This window comes from Panthera uncia, chromosome A2 (genome assembly GCF_023721935.1).
Source record: "Panthera uncia isolate 11264 chromosome A2, Puncia_PCG_1.0, whole genome shotgun sequence".
Classification (NCBI taxonomy): domain Eukaryota; kingdom Metazoa; phylum Chordata; class Mammalia; order Carnivora; family Felidae; genus Panthera; species Panthera uncia.
The window spans coordinates 11,226,031-11,246,208 of NC_064816.1; the positions used below are offsets into that span (position 1 = coordinate 11,226,031).

Consider the following 20,178-nt stretch of genomic DNA (forward strand, 5'->3'; position numbering starts at 1 on the left):
CACCCTGCGTGGCGTCCACACACAGCTGTGGGAGGGGACTCCCGTTCCAGGGGGGACAGGACTGCTCTTTTGTTTTGTTTTGTTTTGTTTTTTAATCATTTGACTCAAACAGGACTCAGATTAAATGCGATTTCATTTTCCCTGTGTCGGTTGGCGAATTGAGGGCAGGTGGGAGGGGACCAAAAAAGGCAACCTGGGCATGTGCATGGCTTTACTGTGGAGGTGAAAAGGTCATTAGCAGTAATAAAAGGCTAATTAAATTGCGGAGAGGTTAAAGGTGACTTGGGGGCGCCGCAGGGGCCGGGCAGGGCGCAGGGCTGCACTTGCAGGAAGTGGGGAGGGTGGGGCCGAGGGCAGGATCCCGCTATCTGTCGCTGGGGTGCGGAGGCCCAATCACTGACACCCACACAGCCATTTCCTGCCCTTGAAAAAAAATCTGTTTCTCCCTTTGCAAATCAACAACTTTTACCTAGAAACTCTTCAGCGGTGAGTTCTGACTGATCTCGGTCTCTGATCCGTTGCAGAAAATACACCATTGTTTACCTGGGGGAGGTGTGCGAGCACCAGCTTTAACTGACAGGTTTCAGAGGCTGCGAGCGGGGTCTGTTTTGCATCTGCCTGGAAGAAACCAATTCTCTCTACCAAGAACAGGCACCTGCTGCTTACTGAATACCTTGACAGACCTTTCTAGAAAAGAGCTCTGAGCACAGAGAACTCAGTGTGGACCCTGGAGCTCCAGGTGTCCCAGAGGGTGATTCTCAGTGGTCCGGAGGGCACGCTTTCTGGCTCGGGTCAAGACAGAACTGCATCTTTAGCAGTGAAAGCCGATGGCCAGCCGTGGGCTGCTCCAGTCACATGTACATGACATCAGAACTCTTTCACAGGGAACCTCGGTGAGGCTCCCAGGTGGCCGGTCCCCCACCGTGATCGCAACAGGCTGACACTTAAATACGCGAGTTTACTGCACGTCAAACCTCAGTGGAGCTTTTCAAAACAAACAAAAACAACTCCCACAGAAGGGGAATGCTGCCAAGATACGGCATGCGAGCGACGGTACCCAAAAGACCATGCGTGACTCAGACCCAAACGTGCACCCCGTCCCGCACAAGCGACAAGAGCTGAGCTTCGCCAGAGAGGACCCTGGAGCCCTCTTTGAAGTTCAGCTACCCATGCTCTGACTCTTTCAGCTGCAAAGGTTTCTGCCAAACTGCAATCTCGTGGGGGAAAGGGTCCCTTGGTAACTCCCGGCGTGCACATGGCTGCCTCAGGCCCAGCTTCTGTCCGCCTCTGGGAAAGGAGCCTGTGGAAGAGGACCTGTGTCCTGGTCCCGGGACCCTGGGGAGGGGATGGGGACACACATCACACACATCACAGCGAGGTCATCACTCTCTCCACACGGCCCCTGCTCGGCCAGAGTCGGTCCCATGTTCAGTCAGGGAAACCGAGGCTTGGTGAGGAGCAGGCGCTCGCCCAGAGCCCCTCAAGGAGATGGCAGAGCCAGATCGTGACCCTGGGCCCTTGCGCCAATGTGCAGAACACGGACTGAGCCTGACCTACCATCCTGGGTTCTAGTGGCCTCACATATCAGAGCCACCTCCAGGTGCAGAGACCTGGCAGAGTTCTAGACCCTACTATGGACGAGCCGTGCCTTCAGGTTGGTTTCTGTGAGTGCAGGCATGAAGCCGTGAGTTTTGGTTTGTGGAAAAAACCGTTCTCGCCAGGCAGTCTGGACCGTCCACTTAGGATCTCCATGGAGCAGGGCTCCCTCACTAGGACCACAGGGCCCCCAGCAGCCGGGAACCCACTTCACCTTGCCCCCAAGGTGGGGCCACAGTGGGGCCTTCCGCAAGCTGGGAAGGCCCTTGAGTGTGACCATGTGGTGTTCCCAGGTGGCAGTGGCCACCTCAGATGCCGGCCGGGTGGCCTTTCCACATGGCAAAAGGCCCGGTCAGTGAGAAGAGCGGAGAAGCACATTCTGTTCCCTCACTTTCAAAAGGTTGGCCTTCATTTTCTTAAAAAACAAAAACAAAAACAGAAAAACAACAAAATTTGGACATCTCCCTGGCTGCTGCCTGTTGTAAGCAGCCAAGAAAACACGAGTCGTGCCCTCTGTCCTCATAACAAACACTTTGAGCAGGACTGGCTCCAGACTCGTCCACTGACCTGTCCTGCTAATAACCAGCTAACCCCCCGACTGCTCCGGGGCTTATGCGGTCTCGCTCTGTGCAGTGTGGACGTGGAGGGGTGGTGTCAGGGTGCACATCCCCCCCCCCCCCCGCCCCAGATGCAATCGTTAAAGTGTCGACTGCTGGGTTCAGATGTCATGCGTGGGGTGCACCTACACGGCCGGCAATTTCCGTGTTGTTAGAGGTTAGTACGAAATCGCAGCTGAGCCACCGCTGGAGGCGCTCAAACGACAACGCTCACACGGCGTGTACCTACCACCCAGCAGTGTGTACAGCACGGAGTTTTTCTGATCAGCCACTGCTTCTAGGTAAGAGAATCAGACGAGAGACATTTAGACCTCAACGCAGGTACGTCGCGGCCGTTACAGATCAAACACTGAGCACGCATCACCAATCTCCAGAGCACTCTGAACCTCATTCCAACTGTCGACAGGGATGGAGAGGCCCACGGGGGGCAGGTCGCTGGGTCCAGGGCTGGCCCTGCTGCCACTTTGCTGGGTGACAGTGGGTGGCCCACGTGACCTCTCTCACTTCCCTTTCCTCTTCTGAGAAACGACCATCATGGTGCCCGTCCTCCCTTGGAGGTCTTGCTAGGTAAGCTGGCTAGGGAACAGACCCACAAGTGCTCCCTGAGGGTCTATGGACATGAACAGGATATTTGGGGCACCAGCACCTCACCGGCCACGGCAGAGCAAGGGTGCGGTGGCCCAAAGCCAAGAGCAAAGCAGCCTGAGACTCCCCAGAATACAGGCCCAAACCTCTCCCAAATGCGGATGGCTTCTCTGCTTTCTAAGTCCGCGGTGCGCTACGAGCAGAAGCCCAAACGGGGCGCGGAGGCTTTGCAGAGGGTGACACGACGGGGAAGGGGACAGTGAAGAGCAAGTTTAAACGCAGATCCGGCACTGGTTCAAGTAAGGGGAGGAGGCGGAAATAAGAGTTTCCAAGAAACCCTGAGCGTGAAGTTCTGGAGCATCTCCTTGAGGCCCGACACCTCCTGCACTGTCCCGTGTACGAGCCCGTGTGTGCGTGAGAACGTGCCGTGTGCAACACACATGCAGGTGCCTGGGAGCACTGTGTGAGAACACATACAGGCGAGGGTGCACGGGAATGTGTGCGTGTGTGCACACGCGTCTGCACATGTGAGCGGCACGTGAGCATGTGAGCACGCACGTAGGCACATAAGCGTGAACCCATGCGTGGGCGGGGGGTATGCAGGCGTGTGCACGCATGCTGTGGCTCCCTTCTTTCAGGTGGGGCACGGAGGCCTGATGACTTTCCATCAGGAGACTGTCAGGGTCCCCGTAGAGCCGCCCTGCAGGCGGGGCTCCCGTCCTCCTGAAAGCAAGCCGTAGCTCGCTCAGGTGATATGACAGGGCAGGCGGCCTCTTAAAAACAACTTCCCCTCCATTCACCTCTGCTAGGAGGAAGACTTGGACAGGTGGACCTTGTGTGGGATGACTGGAGGGCCTGGGACCAATGACCAGGTGTAACTAGAGAGTTCCACAGGCCGCCGAGTGGAGCCCCAGGCGGACTGAAGGGCAGAAGCTAGCTCAGGCAGGACCAAGTTTCGAGGGAGCGTGTGGGTCTCCTATGGCCACCCACTCAGGACAGCGTCGCGGAGACTGCCTGAAGCCAGGGCAGCAAGAAAACAGGAAGCAGGGGTGGAGGAAGGGGCTAGGAAACTGCAGTGAATCCCCACTCGAAACAACAGCTTTCTCCTTTCGAGTCCGGCAACCTGGCCTGTCAGCCTGTGGCCATCGTATGAGACAGAGTCCCCACACAAGCTCTGAGTCCTCGGCCTCCTCAGGGGGACACCTGGGCCCTCTCCTGAGAGTGGGGCCCCAGGGGCAGGACCGAGAGAGAGATCAGCAGCACCAGCCACAGCCAGGACGGGCCAGGTCTACAGGAAGCCCCCTGCTTAGAGCTTTTCGGGAGCGACACCAGGCGGGAGCCAAGCAGAAAGGAGCCCGGAGCCACCTGCCTCCTCTTGCATCAAGCACGGCCAAAAGGACCCCCACCCCAAACCCCACGCCGAGTCCTTAACCAGCAGGGAGGCACTGGATCGAGGGGGAGGCCTCAGCCAACTTGGAAAATAGCTCGGGTAGGGGGGGAAGCCAGAGGGGCCACCAGATCTTGACCACACACGCCACCACAAGGGCTGAGCCCTGGGCCTTCTGGAGACCACCCTGGAGGCCCACACTGAGCCTGGAGCCCAGAGGCCCCCAGGACAGGGTGAGGGTGGGTGGGGTGGGAGGCGTGCTCCAGGCACACACCGTGCACGGACCCAGGCCTAAGTGGTAGGGAGACCCTCTTGCGCCAAGTGTGGGGCCCCCGACATCTGCTCCACTCTGGTCTGGTGAACAGAGAAGCCCCTGGTCCCCCTACCGCCGCCGGCCTGCGACGGGGGGCGGGCGCTGCGAGAGAAGAAAGCGTACTGACCGCTGGGCGGTTTAGGCCGCGGAGGAGCAGGTTTCTTCGGAGGCAGAGCGGGAGTGTCCTGTTTACTTTTAAAGGGGTCATCTGGGAATCCTGCCCCTCCAAAGGAGGAGGTGAAAGGACCAGAAGTTGGGGGCTGTAAGAGAGGACACGAAAGAGAGGCAAAAATAATCGTTAAAACGGAGGCAACGGATGTCCATTCAGCCAACGCTCACGTACTGAGAGCCTCGGCGAGGCCCCCAACCCTCCGGGGCTCTGCGGCACGGCCCCACGGGGACCCGGGTCACTCCCAAGACCCCTGCTTTCCTCCACCCTCAACAGCCAGGGTCCTCTGGCCTGTGAGGGGCAAGCCAGCGAACAGAGAGCAGGCGACAGCCGCCCTGTGCCTTGATGGGCTGATGTCACAAGAGGGGTGTGGCCTGCCACACGCACCATCCTACCCACACAGGGACACTGAGTCTTTCCTGACCCCAGGGTCCCCTGGGCCTCCTGCTCATGCTTCAGAGATGGGCCCCGCCCAAGCCCTCGCAGTAGCTGCAGTCCCTTCCGTGTGCTGCCTCTGGGCTGAGCACCGGGTCAGAACGGCAGCGGAGCACCCCCTCGCCCCCAGGTGGCCCGAGGGTGCTGCTGCCCCGCCCACTCCGGCCGGCACCGGCTCAGCTGCCTCTGCCGGGCTCCTCTCACCCCCACCCCACCCCCCACCTCAAATGCAACTCAGAGCCGCCCTCCCAGTGAGACAGATGCACGGGTGGGCAGGGGGGTAGAGGGGACAGCTAGGTGCACAGCAGTCTGCAGCCCCAGTGCCCACAGGTGGCCTCCACAGCGCTCTTCAAGGTACAGGGGGACTTCGGCAGCGCCCCCCCACTGCCCGATTCTTCCGCCTCATCCTTGCGGCCGCCCCCATCCCCTCGACAACTCCCCGGTCCCTGGAACTCCTTGCGCCCCGCTGCACACGGGGTCTCCAGCTGGGATAAGCTCTACCTCATCCACCCCGATCCCCTCTTGTTCTCAGAGACTGACCGAGCCTCACCGCCGCCCCCAGAGCCCTTTCTGCCAACTGTGCCTGCCTGATATCCTGGTGGGACTCCACAGGACACACGTCACCATGTGCAGACACGGGCCCCTGCCCAGGTGGTGGGGCAGCCCTGTGGCGGGCCGTGACTCGTCTCCGTGGGCAGCTCGTGCACAGAGTGCCAGTATGGTGCCGGGCCACGACAAACCCCCAGCGGCAGACGGACGAGCTGCAGATGGGCCAGCGCAGGTTTCGGGTGACAGGGCCTGAGTCCTCCCTCCTCTGGGATCCAGTCATGGCACACAGCTCCCCCTCCCCTGGGATCTGAGCACAGGGACAATGACGTGCAACCCCCGCCCCAGGCACAGTCATAGACACCAGGCTCAGTGGGGAAGAGGTGGCCAGCCCACAACGAGAGGGACATCCTGCTGGGCAATCCTGGTCCCCTCTACCAGCCCTCCGAGACCTCTAGGGTGGGAGATGTTGGCTCCTTGCTGATCTTCTCGTCTTCCCAACAACCGCTTCCACTTTACACACAGGGAAACTGAGGCACAGAGAGGCGATGCAGCCTACAGCCACAGAGCACCTCAGTGTCAGGGAGGTCAGGGAGTTAGGAAGCCACGTCATCTGCCTCCGGGGCCAGGGCCCTCCACTGCCGGCGGCCTACCCCCTGTGATAGGTCTGGGGCCTTGAACCAGGCCGAGCTCTGTCCTCAGGCCCAGAGAGACACAGGTGGATGCAGCCAAGAGGCAGAACAGGTCGCAGGGTCAGTGGGACAGCAAAAGCCCTGAGGAAGACGGGGGTCAAATGAAGAAGACTCAGTCCCCTGCCAAGACCATGCCAGCCCCCCAGGAAGCTCAGAGCAAGAGGGGCAGACGGGGCTGGCAGGACTGTGGTAGGGCAAGGAGGTTCTTCCCTCCGCGGCCACTGCCCCCCCCCGTTCTGGGCTCGGTGGACACCTGTCCTTTTAGGAACAGAAGGCAGGGAGTCCTGCAGCTCAAGTTTCTGGAACGTCTGCACTACAGAGTGCAGTGGTCAGGAGGAGGCTGGGAGGCCCTGCCTGGGCTGGAGGCCCGGCCCCGCCACAGCCAACTGCTCAGTGCCTCAGCTTCCTCATCCGTGAAATGGCCATAATGACAGGCCCTCGCTCTAGGGCTGCAGCAAAAATGCAACGAAGTCATGTGTAAACAGCTCCAACAGGCACCCCAAAAACACTGGCCCAAGATGGCAAAATGATCATGCCAAGGGTGTGGCCATGGTCAAATTCTTTTAGATGCCCATAGGAACCTGCGGATGCCCAATCAGCTACTGATGTTTTATTCCTGCCGTTTCCCATTAACCATAGACCCTGCCCCTGGAGGGCGACAGCGTGAGAGTTGAGGCAAAGTGTCAAGGTCTATTTAGAGTCTGTAGTCTGGGAATGGGGGTAAGGGGTCGGGGGGCAAAGTTGCTGGGAGAGCATGTGGGTTCTGCTCCTGCCCCCGCCATTCACCAAACACAGGCTCATGCGATTTCTGCACAACCTGAGACAGGCAGGCGGGAATCAAAACCAATTTCTCAGCAGGGAGGTGGCATGACCAGCCCAAAGGCCCCCCACGTGGACCCCAGTCTTCGTCCCAACTGTTGGGAATGCACCAGCTCTGGAGTGGCAGCTGGAGACCCCGCTGTGCGTCAGGTACATGGGTCCCCATCCATCCAGCCCGCAAGCTGCAGCCTGGACCACGAGCCATAAGGATGGTCCCAGCTGGTGGAGGGCACTTGCAGGCCAGGATGTCCCTCTGTCCCCTCTGTGCTCAAACCCACTGAGCTGGTGAGCTCCCTCCAGTGGGACAGGGCTCCACCCATAAAGGCCCACTCCCACCACGTCCGTGAGCCACAGCACTTCTAACACCACACAGCCCTCGAGCAACATTTCCGAATCCCAATTTTCACAACTCCAGGTTTCCCAAGAACCCTCCTCTGGGACCCGACCCGTTCCTCCTCAGGCTGCAGCTTCAGGGAAAGTCGCTATTTTTAGAAGGGTTTCAGTAAAGCCGGCAGGGGCTCTCCGGGCTGGCACAGCGTGAAGCGTGCTCAGAAAGAAAAAAAAAAGAAAACGAAGAGAAAAGCCACTATAAAAAGCACCTCTGAGAGGAACATGTTTGGGTTCACGGTTTAAAGAGTTGGTTTAAAGCAAGCTACTCTCACCTTTTAAGAAATGGCCCTAAATAGAAATGCATAGCTTTAAAAACCACTGGAAAAACGACTGGAAAGGGCCTGACGACCAGCCAAGGACTGCACGGATGGCTTTTTTTCATGGGGGGAGGGAGTGAAATAATTATGTTCAGGTCTTGTTCTTACTCTCAGATGCTCAGAATTTGTTCTTAAAGCAAGGGGATGGATTAACACGGGTCTAAAAACATCTCTGCGGGTCGGGGGGTGGGAGGACCTCCCCTGCCAGCAGCAAGCCCGAAGATTCTCCCGAAGGAATGTGCTGGAACCAGCTCTCTGGCGGTCACCTTCCCTCCGCACCGCCGCGCAGAGGAGGACACCTCGACTTAGGGTGGAGTCAAGAAAGGGCTCCGTGTGCATCGCCTTGCCACCCCACTCAGAGGGGGAAAAGCTGGCAATGTAAAAAACACACACAAAAAAACAAAACCAAGAAGCCAAAAAAAACACGACGCACTTCCGATCTAAGCCTTCTCGCCACTTTACTTTCATTTCCTTCGGCATTTTATTTATACACACGATGTTTTTCTTGAAAAACAGAAAGAGAACCAAAGGGGAAAACAGAGTCCTACGAGGTTAGGGCTCGGTGTGCAGCTGGACGCGTGGCAGGACACCGGGAGGTGACGGGAGCGTGGAAACAAAACAAAGGAGCACTGGAGACAAAGTTTCCACGGCCCCGTCCAGCTCCGTCCAGCCAGTGCCTCCAACAGGAAGGGGCCACCAGCTCTGGAGTCACAAGTGCACGTGTGTGTGCGGCCTGATCGAGGGACACGAGGACAAGGAGAGGGAAGCCCAGGGCCCGTCCAGACTGGCCGCCCGGCGCAGCCCCCGCCAGCCCATGCAGCCTCTATGAGGACACCTCTCAAAAGGGCACCTCTTGTGCCCTTGTCCTTGTCTCAGCTCTGGCCACTGGCGGCTCACTCCCTCTGTCTTTGGGGCCAGCCTCCCAAAGGGAGAGGGCTCGCTCAGACAGCTGGAGAATGCAAGGCAGGCCCCTTCGTTTGGGGACTGCTGCCACCGTGTGGCACAAGTTTTCTGCTTTCAAGAGGTGATTTTCCTGCCTATTAAGCAGGGACGAGAAAGCGAAGGACGCACAGCTCCACCCCAGGAGCAGGGAGGGCCGTGTGTAACAGCCGCCAAGTGACAGGCAAATGTCCAAGCAAATCTCCTGTCCTGGGGCCTACTGGCCAATCCCAGACAGCATCCTGACCGTCCGAGTCCCACCGTTCCCACACGAGGCATGGAGGCTTGCTCCCCGCAGGCACTGCAGTGAGAGAGGCAGCTACACCAGCACCTCCGAGCTCCCTCCTGTGACAGCCGATGGCTAAGCAGACACCCTCTCTCTGGCCAGAAACTGGGTTTGCTACCTTGACGATGTACGCTCAATGTGCTTCTCTGAAAACCCGAACGGAGTCTCAAAGGTTCCTCAGAAGCCGTGTGCCACAATCACACACTGGCTCACCACAAGTGCTCAGTGCCCAGATGAGTGTGTGTCCCTCAGGCTGAGTGCACCTGGAGCCAGCAGGCCCCCCGGGAGCTGGCTCGGCGGGGACGGGCGGGGGAGGGGGGCGGCTGCCCAGTAGGGGTGGGCAGCGTGCAGGAAGCAAGTGACTCCTTGCTGCGGATGCTCGGCTCCCACGTGCTCCGAGATGCCCTCCCCAGCTCCCTCTCCACCATCTGGCTTGTGAGCCTTCCCCACTAGGAGGTAAGACCAGGGATGGGGACGGGCCCTCGCATGTGGCCACCACTCGCCCCCACACACACCACGGCGATGGCACCTGGGCTGGAGCAGGAATGAGTGAAGAAGCATGGCTCTGGGGCCGCGGGCTGTGAGGCCCTCACCTGCCTGCAGGGACTATCAGCAAGCAGCAGAGCACAAGTGGGTCCTCGGGATGGGGCCCTGAGGCCCACATGCGGCACACCTAATGCCGCTTTCCCAAATTCTTATCAGAGAAGTACGTACTCATACTTAAAACCAAGGGACACTAAAGATTATAACGAAGATCTGCAGACCCTCGGACCATTGCCTTTCCCACTCACCATGGCCGACGTTTTTGACTTCTTAGCGGTTTCTTCTGAGATTTACCTCTATAATCATGGGCATCTACTGTTATTTCTTGATCTGTCCATTTTGGACATGATTTACTGACTTTTTGCTACATTAAAGATTTAGCATTCTCAGGGCAACGCTCAGTTGGTGGGTGGCTCAGTGGGTTAAGCACCTGACTCTTGATTTCAGCTCAGGTCACGATCTCATGGTTCATGAGATGGACCCCCACACTGGGCTCTGCACTAAGCATGGAGTCTGCTTGGGATTCTTTCTCTCTCTCTCTCTCTCTCTCTCTCTCCCTCTCTCTCTCCCTCTCTCTCTCTCTCCCTGCCCCTCCTCCGCTCATGTTTGTGCATTCTCTCTCAAAATAAATAAATAAATGATAGAGCTTCCTAGCCACAACTCCCAGCCTCTCGCACAACAGGACCCCGACACCACCAGGCTATATTCGCCTGACCGTGGCACGCAGCTACTGCCCAGCCCGACAAGTGCAGGAGCGTCATCTGTCTTGAACCTGTGTATTTGTTCACAAAACCCAGCCCTCACTTTCCAAACCCTTCTCGGGTCCTCACAGGCAGCTCCCACTTACATAACCGGCCCACGTTCTCCGGATCCCTCCCGCCTGCCAGCCTGTAGCCCACAGTTCCAGTCTCAGCTGCACGCACACCAGGCCTGGCACCCGTGACCCTCCTGAGTCCCCTGTGCCTAATGCCTTCTCTTCTTTGGGTCTGTGCAGCCACAACTTTATTGCCTAAGATCTGGCAGCTAACAGACACCAGTAGGACTGGGGGGAGCCCGCGACACGTAGGCCTCGTGGAGGGATTCAGGGCTCTGGCAGTTTCACTCGGAGGAAGGGAAATGGAGCCAATCACAACCACAGGCATTTTCTAGACCCTGCCTGCCGGCTCACGGCCTCACATGAGGATGCGTTTCAGAGTCTGACAGGTGCCGAGGAAATACATACGTGGTATTAATAATTATGCCTGGCTGCTCACGACAAGACCACGACAAGAGGCACAAAGACACTGGCAGAGGCACACGTGCTCCGTGGGTGGGGCTTTACCTTGGACATCTGGCTGAAGTCAGCAAAGCCCTCAGCACTATTGAAGGACCCACTTCCAAAGGGGTCTAAGGTTCCAAAGGGACCTGCAAAGTGGCACCAACAGACGCAGAGTTACAGGGCGCTCAGGGAACACACCTCCTGGGGTCAGGGTCAGGTGCTGCCTCTCCGTATTCCAGGGCCCCCAGCGCGGGACATCTGAGGAGGTGGCCAGGGCCGTGCACCTGGACGCAGGCCCTCAGCAAGGCCTCCCTGGCCCCACCTGTGCTGGCTCATGGTTGGTCTAGCTCGGCCGGAAGTCTCTTGCTGTGACGGCCGCCTAGGGGACAGCCACAGGGACTCTGCCCCATCTGTACTTCTAGCCAGCACTGCTCACGGTCAGCAGACGAGTGACAGGTGCGGAAGCACAGCCCGGGTCAGGGAGGGGGGTGCAGTTCTGCAGTGACCCACCACCAGCGCCATGTATGTGGGGAGCCTGTCCGTGCAGTTTGCCAAGCTTTCTCCTTTGGGGGGGCAATTTGCCTGGATAACCCCCACAGCCACCTATGGTAATGAACTCTATCACCATCAAGCATGAGCTGCTAGGCAAGGCAGTAGGACCAAGCAGGGACTGTTCCCCAGAACCAGGGGGAGTCCACAAATGCTCCCCTCCCTCAATGCAGAAGCCAGTACCCTCAGCCAAACTTTGGATTCTTTTAGGAAAAAGATCCGAAGGTACAAACCAGAGACCCGTAAGGAGCAATGAGCAGAGAGCAACCGGTAACAGTGGTGTCATTACTGACTTCCTCCCTACTGCCCACCTCCCTTTCTACAAAGATGAGCAGTGGCGGGGGCGGGGGGAGGTATAGCTGGCTTTGGCTGAAGTGCTTCCGGCGAGGATCTGGGCGCCCCTGGCTAATGACATAAACTCTGAGGACACACAGCTTTGGAAATAAAACCATCACCGGGTGGGCTCCCTCCACTGGCAGCCGGGAGGGTCAGAAGGAAAATAAGCCATCGGTCTCACCTGATCCTTTTGAGGAGACACTGGAGGATGAAAAAGGTTCACTGGATTCAAAGGGGTCGAGCTGAGTGAAAGGAGAGAGGAAGAGTGAAAAGCAGTTCACTCATTTACCCAGCCATTCGTTCAACCACACACTGTCCTGACATCTGGTGCTGGCCACGAGGAGGATAAAACGATTTGTAGTAAACCCTGGTGGAGTAAAATCCCCCACAGGCCAAACCCTCCTGCAGATAACGCCTCTAAACTCTGGACAAAATACAAAACACAGGTAAATACAAGCAACCACCCGAAAGCTCAGGAAGTGAACCAAAGCAGGAAGACTCTGGATGAGAATTCAAAGTGGGCAGGAACGAACAGAACCAGGTTGAATCTTCTGTCTGGACAGCTGTAATCTGAGGGCTTTGCAAAGCTAAGACCCCAACAGAAAACTCGCCGTCTGGACTCTCTGGAGGAACAGAGCAGTATCCAGTCACCATGAAAGAGCACTCATGAGACACAGGATACGTTTCTAAAGAACCAGAAAAATGTGGCCAGTTCTCAAGGGAAAAGACAATCAATAGAACCAATCCCAAGACGCCCCAGACGCTAGAATTCTTAGATGAGGACGACTTTAAAGCAGTAACAACTGTGCTCAGTGAAGTAAAGGAAAATACTCTTAAGAGGAACGGGTAGATCTTAGCAGAAAAACCACACAAAGAAACAAATGGAAATTCTAAAACTGAAAAATGTACACTATCTAGAATAAAACTTCACTAGGTCAGCTACACAACAGATAGAGAAAAAAGTAAGTGAGACAGAAGACAGATCTGAAGAAATTATCCAATCTACAAGAAAAAAAGAAAGAAGAATGAGAAAACAGAGCCTCAGGGACTTGTGACATCAGCAAAAGCTCTAACATATAAGTAACTGTAATCTCACAAAGACAGACGAGAACAGGGGAGACAAAGAAAATGTTTAAGTAACAGCCAAAAACTTGCAAAGTCCAGTAAAAGATATTTAGAGATTTATGAACCTCAGCAAACCCCGAACAACATAAATACAAAGAAAACCACATACATATGCTTCACAAACTACTGAAAGGCAGAGAGAGACAGAGAGACAGAGAGACAGAGAGGGAGAGAGACAGAGAGGGAGAGACAGAGAGACAGAGAGACAGAGAGACAGAGAGTGAGAAAGCAGCCAGAGAAGAACAGGATGGTACATTCGGGAGAACAAGTGCCTGAGACTGACGGCTTCTCCTCAAGGACAAGGAAGGCCAGAAAGCAGTGGAACAATATCCTCAAAGTGCTGAAAGGGGCAAAAACTACTAGGTCAGGCAGCGATACCCTTCAAGAATGACAACAAAGCAGACCTGTATCAGAAAAGGTGCCAGACCAAGTTCTTCAGGCTTAAGGAAAAGGATAATGGGAGGAAACGTCAGATCCGGAAGAAGGAATAAAGAGCAAATGGCAAATATATGGGCAAAAATAAACAGACCACTTTTTTCCTCTTTAAAATTTCTTTTACATACATACAGTGGATTAAGGCAAAACTTAAACGACTGTCTTCCAGGGTTTATGACGTATTTAGACATATTATATTCGTAGGACACCTGTAACATAAGAGGAGACACTGCTGGCTAGGGAGGAGGTGGATAAAGGGATCTATCCTTTAGACAGGATCGTTATCCCCCCAAGAAAATTTGGCTGCAAGTTTTCTACATTTTACATAAAGTGATGTAACGTTCACTCCAAGGAGCCTATGAAAAGTTAAGGGTGTATATGGTAATCCCTAAAGCAACCTCTAAAAAATAATAGAAATAGATATAGGTAAAATAGGCCAAAAGATACTAGAAAATGGAATTCTAGAAAATATTCAAATAGTCTAAAAGAAGGCAGAGGGGTGTCTGGGTGGTTCAGTCGGTTGAGTGTCTGACTCTTGATTTCAGCTCAGGTCATGGTCCCAGGGTCGTGGGATCGAGCCCCACATCAGGCTCTGCACTGAGCATGCAGCCTGCTTAAGAGTCTCTCTCTCCCTCTGCCCTTCTCCCTTAGTACGTTCTCTCTCTCTCTAAAATAAATAAATAAATAAATAAATAAATAAATAAATAAAAGAAGGCAGAAAGGGAACAGAGTGACAAAACAAAGGGGATAAAGAACAAGCAAATAATAAAATAGACTCAAATCTAACCACAACAATAACTGAATTAAATGTTAATGTCTAAATACTCCATTTCGAAGGCAGAGATTTCCAGACTGGATTGACCAGCAGCCCCAACTACATGCTCACTCTAAAAGACCCTTCGTATATAGAAACCCATTTACTGAAAGTAAATGGATGAAAAAAGGTATAGCGTACAAAGAGTAAGCATAAGGAGGATGAGGCAACTATTTTAATAGGTAGAACAGATCTCAAGACAAAGGTGTCACCAGAGGAAGAAAGAAAGCTTTTATAATGATAAAAGGGTCACTGCATCACGGTGATACAACCAGCAGAAATGTGTAGGCACCAGACAGAGCTTCAAAATACATGAAGCAAAACTTGACTGAATTAACGGGGCTATAGACAATTCCACAATCACAGATTTTTAACATTCCTCTCTCAGCAATTGGGAAAGCTATAAAACAAACAAACAAACAAACAAACAAAAAACAGTAAAGACACAAATGATCTGAACAGTACTATCAACCACACTGATGTAATTCGCATTTATAGAACCCGACAACCATAGATAAACATTCTTCTCAATTATACAGTGTGGACACCAATGCAAACCGTAAAATAAATATAAATAAATTTAAAAGGACCGCAAAAAATACAAAACATGTTCCCTAGGAGCATATTTAATTAGAAATCAATATTATAAGACACGTAAAAGAAAAAAAAAAACCAAGTATCTGGAAACAAAACAGTATTTTAAATAATACATGGTTCAACAGAGATATCGCGAGGGAAACTAGAACATACCACAAACAAAAGGCAGTAAAGATAGAACGTATCAAAATGTGTGGAATGTGGCTAAGCAGTGCTCAGGGCAAAATGTGTAGTTTGAAAACATTTATATTAGAAAAAACGGTCTAAGATCAGTGACCTGAGGTTTAATCTTCAGATGTTAGAAATGGAAGAGCATGGGGCGCCTGGGTGGCGCAGTCGGTTAAGCGTCCGACTTCAGCCAGGTCGCGATCTCGCGGTCCGTGAGTTCGAGCCCCGCGTCGGGCTCTGGGCTGATGGCTCGGAGCCTGGAGCCTGTTTCCGATTCTGTGTCTCCCTCTCTCTCTGCCCCTCCCCCGTTCATGCTCTGTCTCTCTCTGTCCCAAAAAAAAAAAAAAAAAAAAAAGAAATGGAAGAGCAAAGTACTAACCCAAAAGAGGAGGAAGGAAATAATAAAAAGCAGAAATCAGTGAAATAGAAACAAACAGGAGAGGAAATTAACATAACCAAAAGCTGGTTGATGGACAAGCTCAACAAAATTGATCCACAGAGAGTGAGAACACACATCACACACAGCTTAATACCAAGAATGAAAGGGGGTCCCCGCGACAGGTCTCACAGACGGAAATGTTACAAACCAATCCTGGCCTTCAAGAAACTCTGGGTCTAGAGGGACAGACAGGGCACGTGTAGGGCTTTGGAAGAGATACAGCCCAGAACATGAAAGAGGCTATAAGCCGCCCTCCCCTAGACATGAGAATTCTCTGTTCAATCAGAGTCACTGTTTTGCTTTTCAAATCCTAGCTGACAGCCATTTAATGCAGTGTGTTGGGCCTAACACTGCAAAACACACGGTCCGCCAGATGCTGGGGGTGGAGAGGGGCACGTGAGTGCCTCACACACTAAGTGCTGCCAGGAAGATGGCAGGGTGGTCATGTGGAACGTGTGATGCTTTGTTTTGTTTCATTTTTGTTGGGAGACGGGGTCGCAGTGGGGGCAGGCGACAGAACAGAGAAGCCAGCCAGTGGGCCTGAGCTGAAGTGACAGGGGCACAGGAAGGAACAGAGAAAAGAGAGCTATTCGAGGCCCAACCCATCCTGACGCGGGCTCAGTGCACCTCTGAACGTGACCCCTGATTCATGGGACAAGCCTCACAGGGACTAGTCACCTCACCTTCCAGGAGTAGGACATGCCCGCGGCCCAGCTCCCGGAGAACCGTGTGGCGCTCACGGCCTACGTGCACACGCGTCAGGCTTCGCGAGCTCAGTCCGCATGTTGGGAGCCCCGGACTCGGCCCGGGGGTGGGCGGGGGATAAGGAAGGGCCACTTTCGTGTGCGCCAAGGGCACACACGGGCAGCACCTAGGCCTCCCAGGTGACACTCACCTTTGAGGGTAAGGAAGGGTTTTTCGTGAACGGGTCTGAGGTAAATGGGTCATTCTTTGTCTGTTTCTTAAAGAAGTCGTCAGGTGCAGAGCCACGGAACGGGTCGCTTTCTTTGAAAGGATCCCCTCCAAATGGATCTAGAAGGTGTTTTGGAAAGTGAAGAAAAACATGCCCCATGAATAAACAACACCGCGCTTAGTGAAAGAACCCAAACATAAAAGAGTGCGTAGCTGACTGAATGCCCTTTATATGAGATTCTAGAAAAGGTAAAAACCATAATGACAGAAAGCAGATCAGTGATTGCTAGGGACCCGGGGATGGGGGGGGTAGGAGGCAGAAGAGAACCTTCTGGGACGATGGAAATGTTCTCACCTAACTCAAAACTCATTTATCAAAACTCATCTAATTATACACTTAAAATTGGTGAATTTTGCTGTGTATAAATTACACCTCCCGACAAAGCTGACTTTAATAATGAAAACACAGGTAAATCCAGAGATAGACAGCAGACTGGTGGTTGCCTGGGGCTGGGGGAGGAGGGCGTGACTGCTCATGGGGATAAGGTTTCCTTTTAGGGGACGGAAACGTTCTAGAACTACACACAGGTGGTGGTTGTACATTAAGAATGTACCGAATGCCACTGAATTGTCACTTTAAAACTGTTGACTTTTGTGTTCTACGAATTTCACCTTAGCAAAAAAAAAGAAAAAGAAAGTAGTAGATAAATAAGGGTGAGGACCAGCCCATGAAAAACCAAAAAGCCTCTCCCACAAAGGCTTTTACCTGCTGAAGTGGTCTGTTGTTCTGCGAAGGGGTCATTCTGGAACGGGTCACCTAGATTGGAGGAGAGAGGAATGTTTAGCTCTACCGTAGAAATGACCCTGGCATATCCAAGGAGGAGCAGCGACTGGCCGAGGCGGCTGTTCCCAGCTGGGGGGTTCAGGACGAAATGAGGCACCACCGGCTGCTCGACACGGGGCTGCAGCGGGGGGAAATGTGGAACGAACCAGAATTCACCGCTCGCTCTCTCTCCGCCATGCTACACTCTTGTACCTCACTGTCCCTCTCACCTCCCCCAGCCAGGACAACACAGGGCCCGACCCACGGCCAGCCCCAGTGTGAGGACGAGCTCCACACATCTGAGCTTCCAGAGCCGCCCGGTGTCGCTTGGGTCCTGTGGTGCTTCGATTCCACACGTGATGCCGGAAAGGCGCTCCCCTCTGCCCTCTCCACGCCTCGCCCTCTCCGTACATTTGCTCAGGGACGTACAGATAGCCTTCCTGGAAATGCTACCTTGCTCTGAAGGACCACAGTGAGGAACATGTATCTCTAGAAGCCTTCTTAGTTATTCTGGACTCATGTGGGGCTCTGGGCAAATGTGTCACATCGAGACCTTAGATTTATGTGGGGACTTGTCGCTCACTGGGGAGTCTCACGATCACGACTACCTCTGGTTATCTTATCCATCCCACCAGGGCAGCGAGGGAGAACTTACCACCCCGACAGGAGGATGGGAACCAAAGCGAGCAGAGGTCGAGGGCGGAGCCAGCTGCCCGTGAACATGGGCACCTCGCTGCAAGCTGGGAGCTCACCTCTTGCCTCCCAACTCTAACACCTCAGCTCCGCAGTGGACCAGGCCGAGGTGCAACGCTCTGGTGACCCACGGGGCTCAAAGAACTCCCTTCCCCCTCCATTCCAGAAGGTGCTACTGGCCAACCACTCTGGTCATTGGACAACTCTAACAGGCACAAAGTAAACAGCCCTTCAATGACTAAGTGGGCACCGAGAGAGATACCTTTGAAGGGATCAGCTCCTTTAAATGGGTCGGATTTGAAGGGGTCTTCGGTCTGGAAAGGATCCGGATGCAATTCTTGGGCATTGTTGCTAAATAACAAGGCTTTATTTTTGAAAGGATCGTCCTGTAATTTTGTGAAGAGACAGGACAGGAACTTTATTATTTCAAATTTAAAGCAAAGTACAGAATTCCATACCCAACCTGCCTGTTTCTCCTTCAAGCAGTGGGACCCTACGGAGAATGACTAAAAAAATCATTGAAGTGGGGCACCTGGGTGGCTCAGTCGGTTCAGCGTCCGACTTCTGGCTCAGATCATGATCTCGTCGTTTGTGACTTCGAGCCCCACATTGGGCTCTCTACTCAGCACAGAGACCTCTTCGGATCCTCTGTCCCCTTCTCTCTCTGCCCCTCCCCATACTCACTCTCAAAAATGAACAGACATTTTGAGAAAATCGTTGAAGAAATATGGACATCATTTCATAACGTGTCAGCACTAGTTCACTCAGTGACAAATGTACAGGATAAGGTGCTAATGACAGGGGAAGCGGAGTGTGGGGCATGTGGGAACTTTCTGTACCACCTGTTATGTTTTTCTGCAAATCCACCACTCTTGCGAACTAAAAGTTTATTTAAACATTGAGTGGAAGGCAGTCATGTAAGCCACCACCAATGGATGGACAGATACACTGAATGCAGTAGGTAAATACACAGGAGTATTGTTTAGCCTTGAGGACGTGATGCTCAGTGAAACAAGCCAGTCACGAAAAGACAAGTACTGTGTGATCTCACTTTAGAAGAGGTCCCCAGAGGAGTCAGGTTTGCAGAGACAGAAAGTAAAACAGTGGGCTCCAGGGACTGGGGAGTCAGTGGTTAATGAGCAGAAAAACGTTCTGGGGCCTAGTTGCACATGAATATACTCAGGCATGGTTAAGATGAACGATTTTATGTTCTGTGCGTTTTATCACAATTAGAAATCAAAAATAAGATGTTACAAAGTCAGAAGAAAGTGGTATCTTTGGAAGTGTCCAAAGGAAAACGTAACAAGCCAGTCAAGAACCACAGCCTGGGCCTCATTCAAAAGTGTGGCCTCCCTCAACCATCTTTTCCTCATAGAACGTATAGCTAAGTGGGCATGTTTGAAAATGCTGTCCCCACACCAAGAAACACGCTGGCTATTTGCATCTTGGGAGGAAATGAGCTGCTTATGCAGTTGGAACTACTAGAGCATATATAACACTTTGCATTTTGTTTTAAAGTGCTTATTTCTAGAAACAAACAAGCACGTTTAAGCCGGAAGAAAAGACGATTTGCTTTTGAAGAGCACTTTTTTATAGTGGAAAATGGCCCCGATGTGTGTGTGTTGGGGGGTGAGGGGGTACAACCTACACGGGAACAAGGCCCACTCCGTTTAGAAACAGTGAGTGTATTTTGGTTAATGAAGACACACCCTCAGTGAAAACACGAAGGTTTCACTGTGATATGAAAAAGCACAACATCCTCACTGAACCCGGCAGGTGTGTCGGCACCCGTGGGGCTGGCAAACATCCATTATTCCAACCGACCAAAGCCAAGTGATTAAAGAGCTGGGGCTTCCGTAAAAATACAGACAACGGTCACAGGGCCATGACGTCAAAGGTGCCAGAGGAAGATTCCAGACAAGGCCCCCAGCACTCTGTGCTGCTTGACTTCGGAAAGCGGGATGGCTCCCGGAGGCCCTGGGCCAACGGGAAGCCACAGGCTCCTGAAGGACGACAAACACCCTGTCCTCTGATGAACACGGGATGATTTTTCTTACCTGGGGAAGATTACCTGGAGCCTCCAACCACAGGTCTCCCTCCCCAAGGCGGGAAGACCAAGCGGGTTCTTAGGCAAGGAAGTACCACACATACCGCGGAAGCGGGCGGCTCCGTAAGGACGTCACAGTGCAAACATGCGAGCTGCAGTCGCCCGACAGACGTCCGACGGGCCTCTCACACACAGATAAGTAGGATGGGGTGTCCTGATCTAAAGAAGCCGGGCAGCCAAGACGGAAAATCACCCTCTCACGCTGCACCCTGGGGGAAGGAATGGATCTCACCCCAGAAGAAGAGAGATGATGTCCTGGATACAGCAGCACATTAAGAATGACAGCTT

At 53.5% G+C, this 20,178-nt stretch overlaps 1 protein-coding gene across 5 annotated transcripts in view; it reads right to left on the bottom strand.

Annotated features, from left to right (window-relative positions):
• Nucleotides 1-20,178, bottom strand: part of EPS15L1 (epidermal growth factor receptor pathway substrate 15 like 1) — a 97,733-nt gene that overhangs the window by 15,439 nt on the left and 62,116 nt on the right. For 2 of the 5 annotated variants that reach the window (XM_049640125.1, XM_049640127.1), the window contains exons 17-22: nucleotides 18,046-18,169; nucleotides 17,034-17,084; nucleotides 16,251-16,387; nucleotides 11,959-12,019; nucleotides 10,956-11,038; nucleotides 4,626-4,758 (exon numbers count right to left, since the gene is read on the bottom strand). In XM_049640125.1, the coding sequence (XP_049496082.1) occupies nucleotides 4,626-4,758; nucleotides 10,956-11,038; nucleotides 11,959-12,019; nucleotides 16,251-16,387; nucleotides 17,034-17,084; nucleotides 18,046-18,169 (589 nt within the window). Of the gene's footprint in view, nucleotides 1-2,442; nucleotides 2,491-4,625; nucleotides 4,759-10,955; nucleotides 11,039-11,958; nucleotides 12,020-16,250; nucleotides 16,388-17,033; nucleotides 17,085-18,045; nucleotides 18,170-20,178 lie in introns of all 5 variants that reach the window. The other 3 variants (XM_049640126.1, XM_049640128.1, XM_049640124.1) reach the window with 2 other exon arrangements.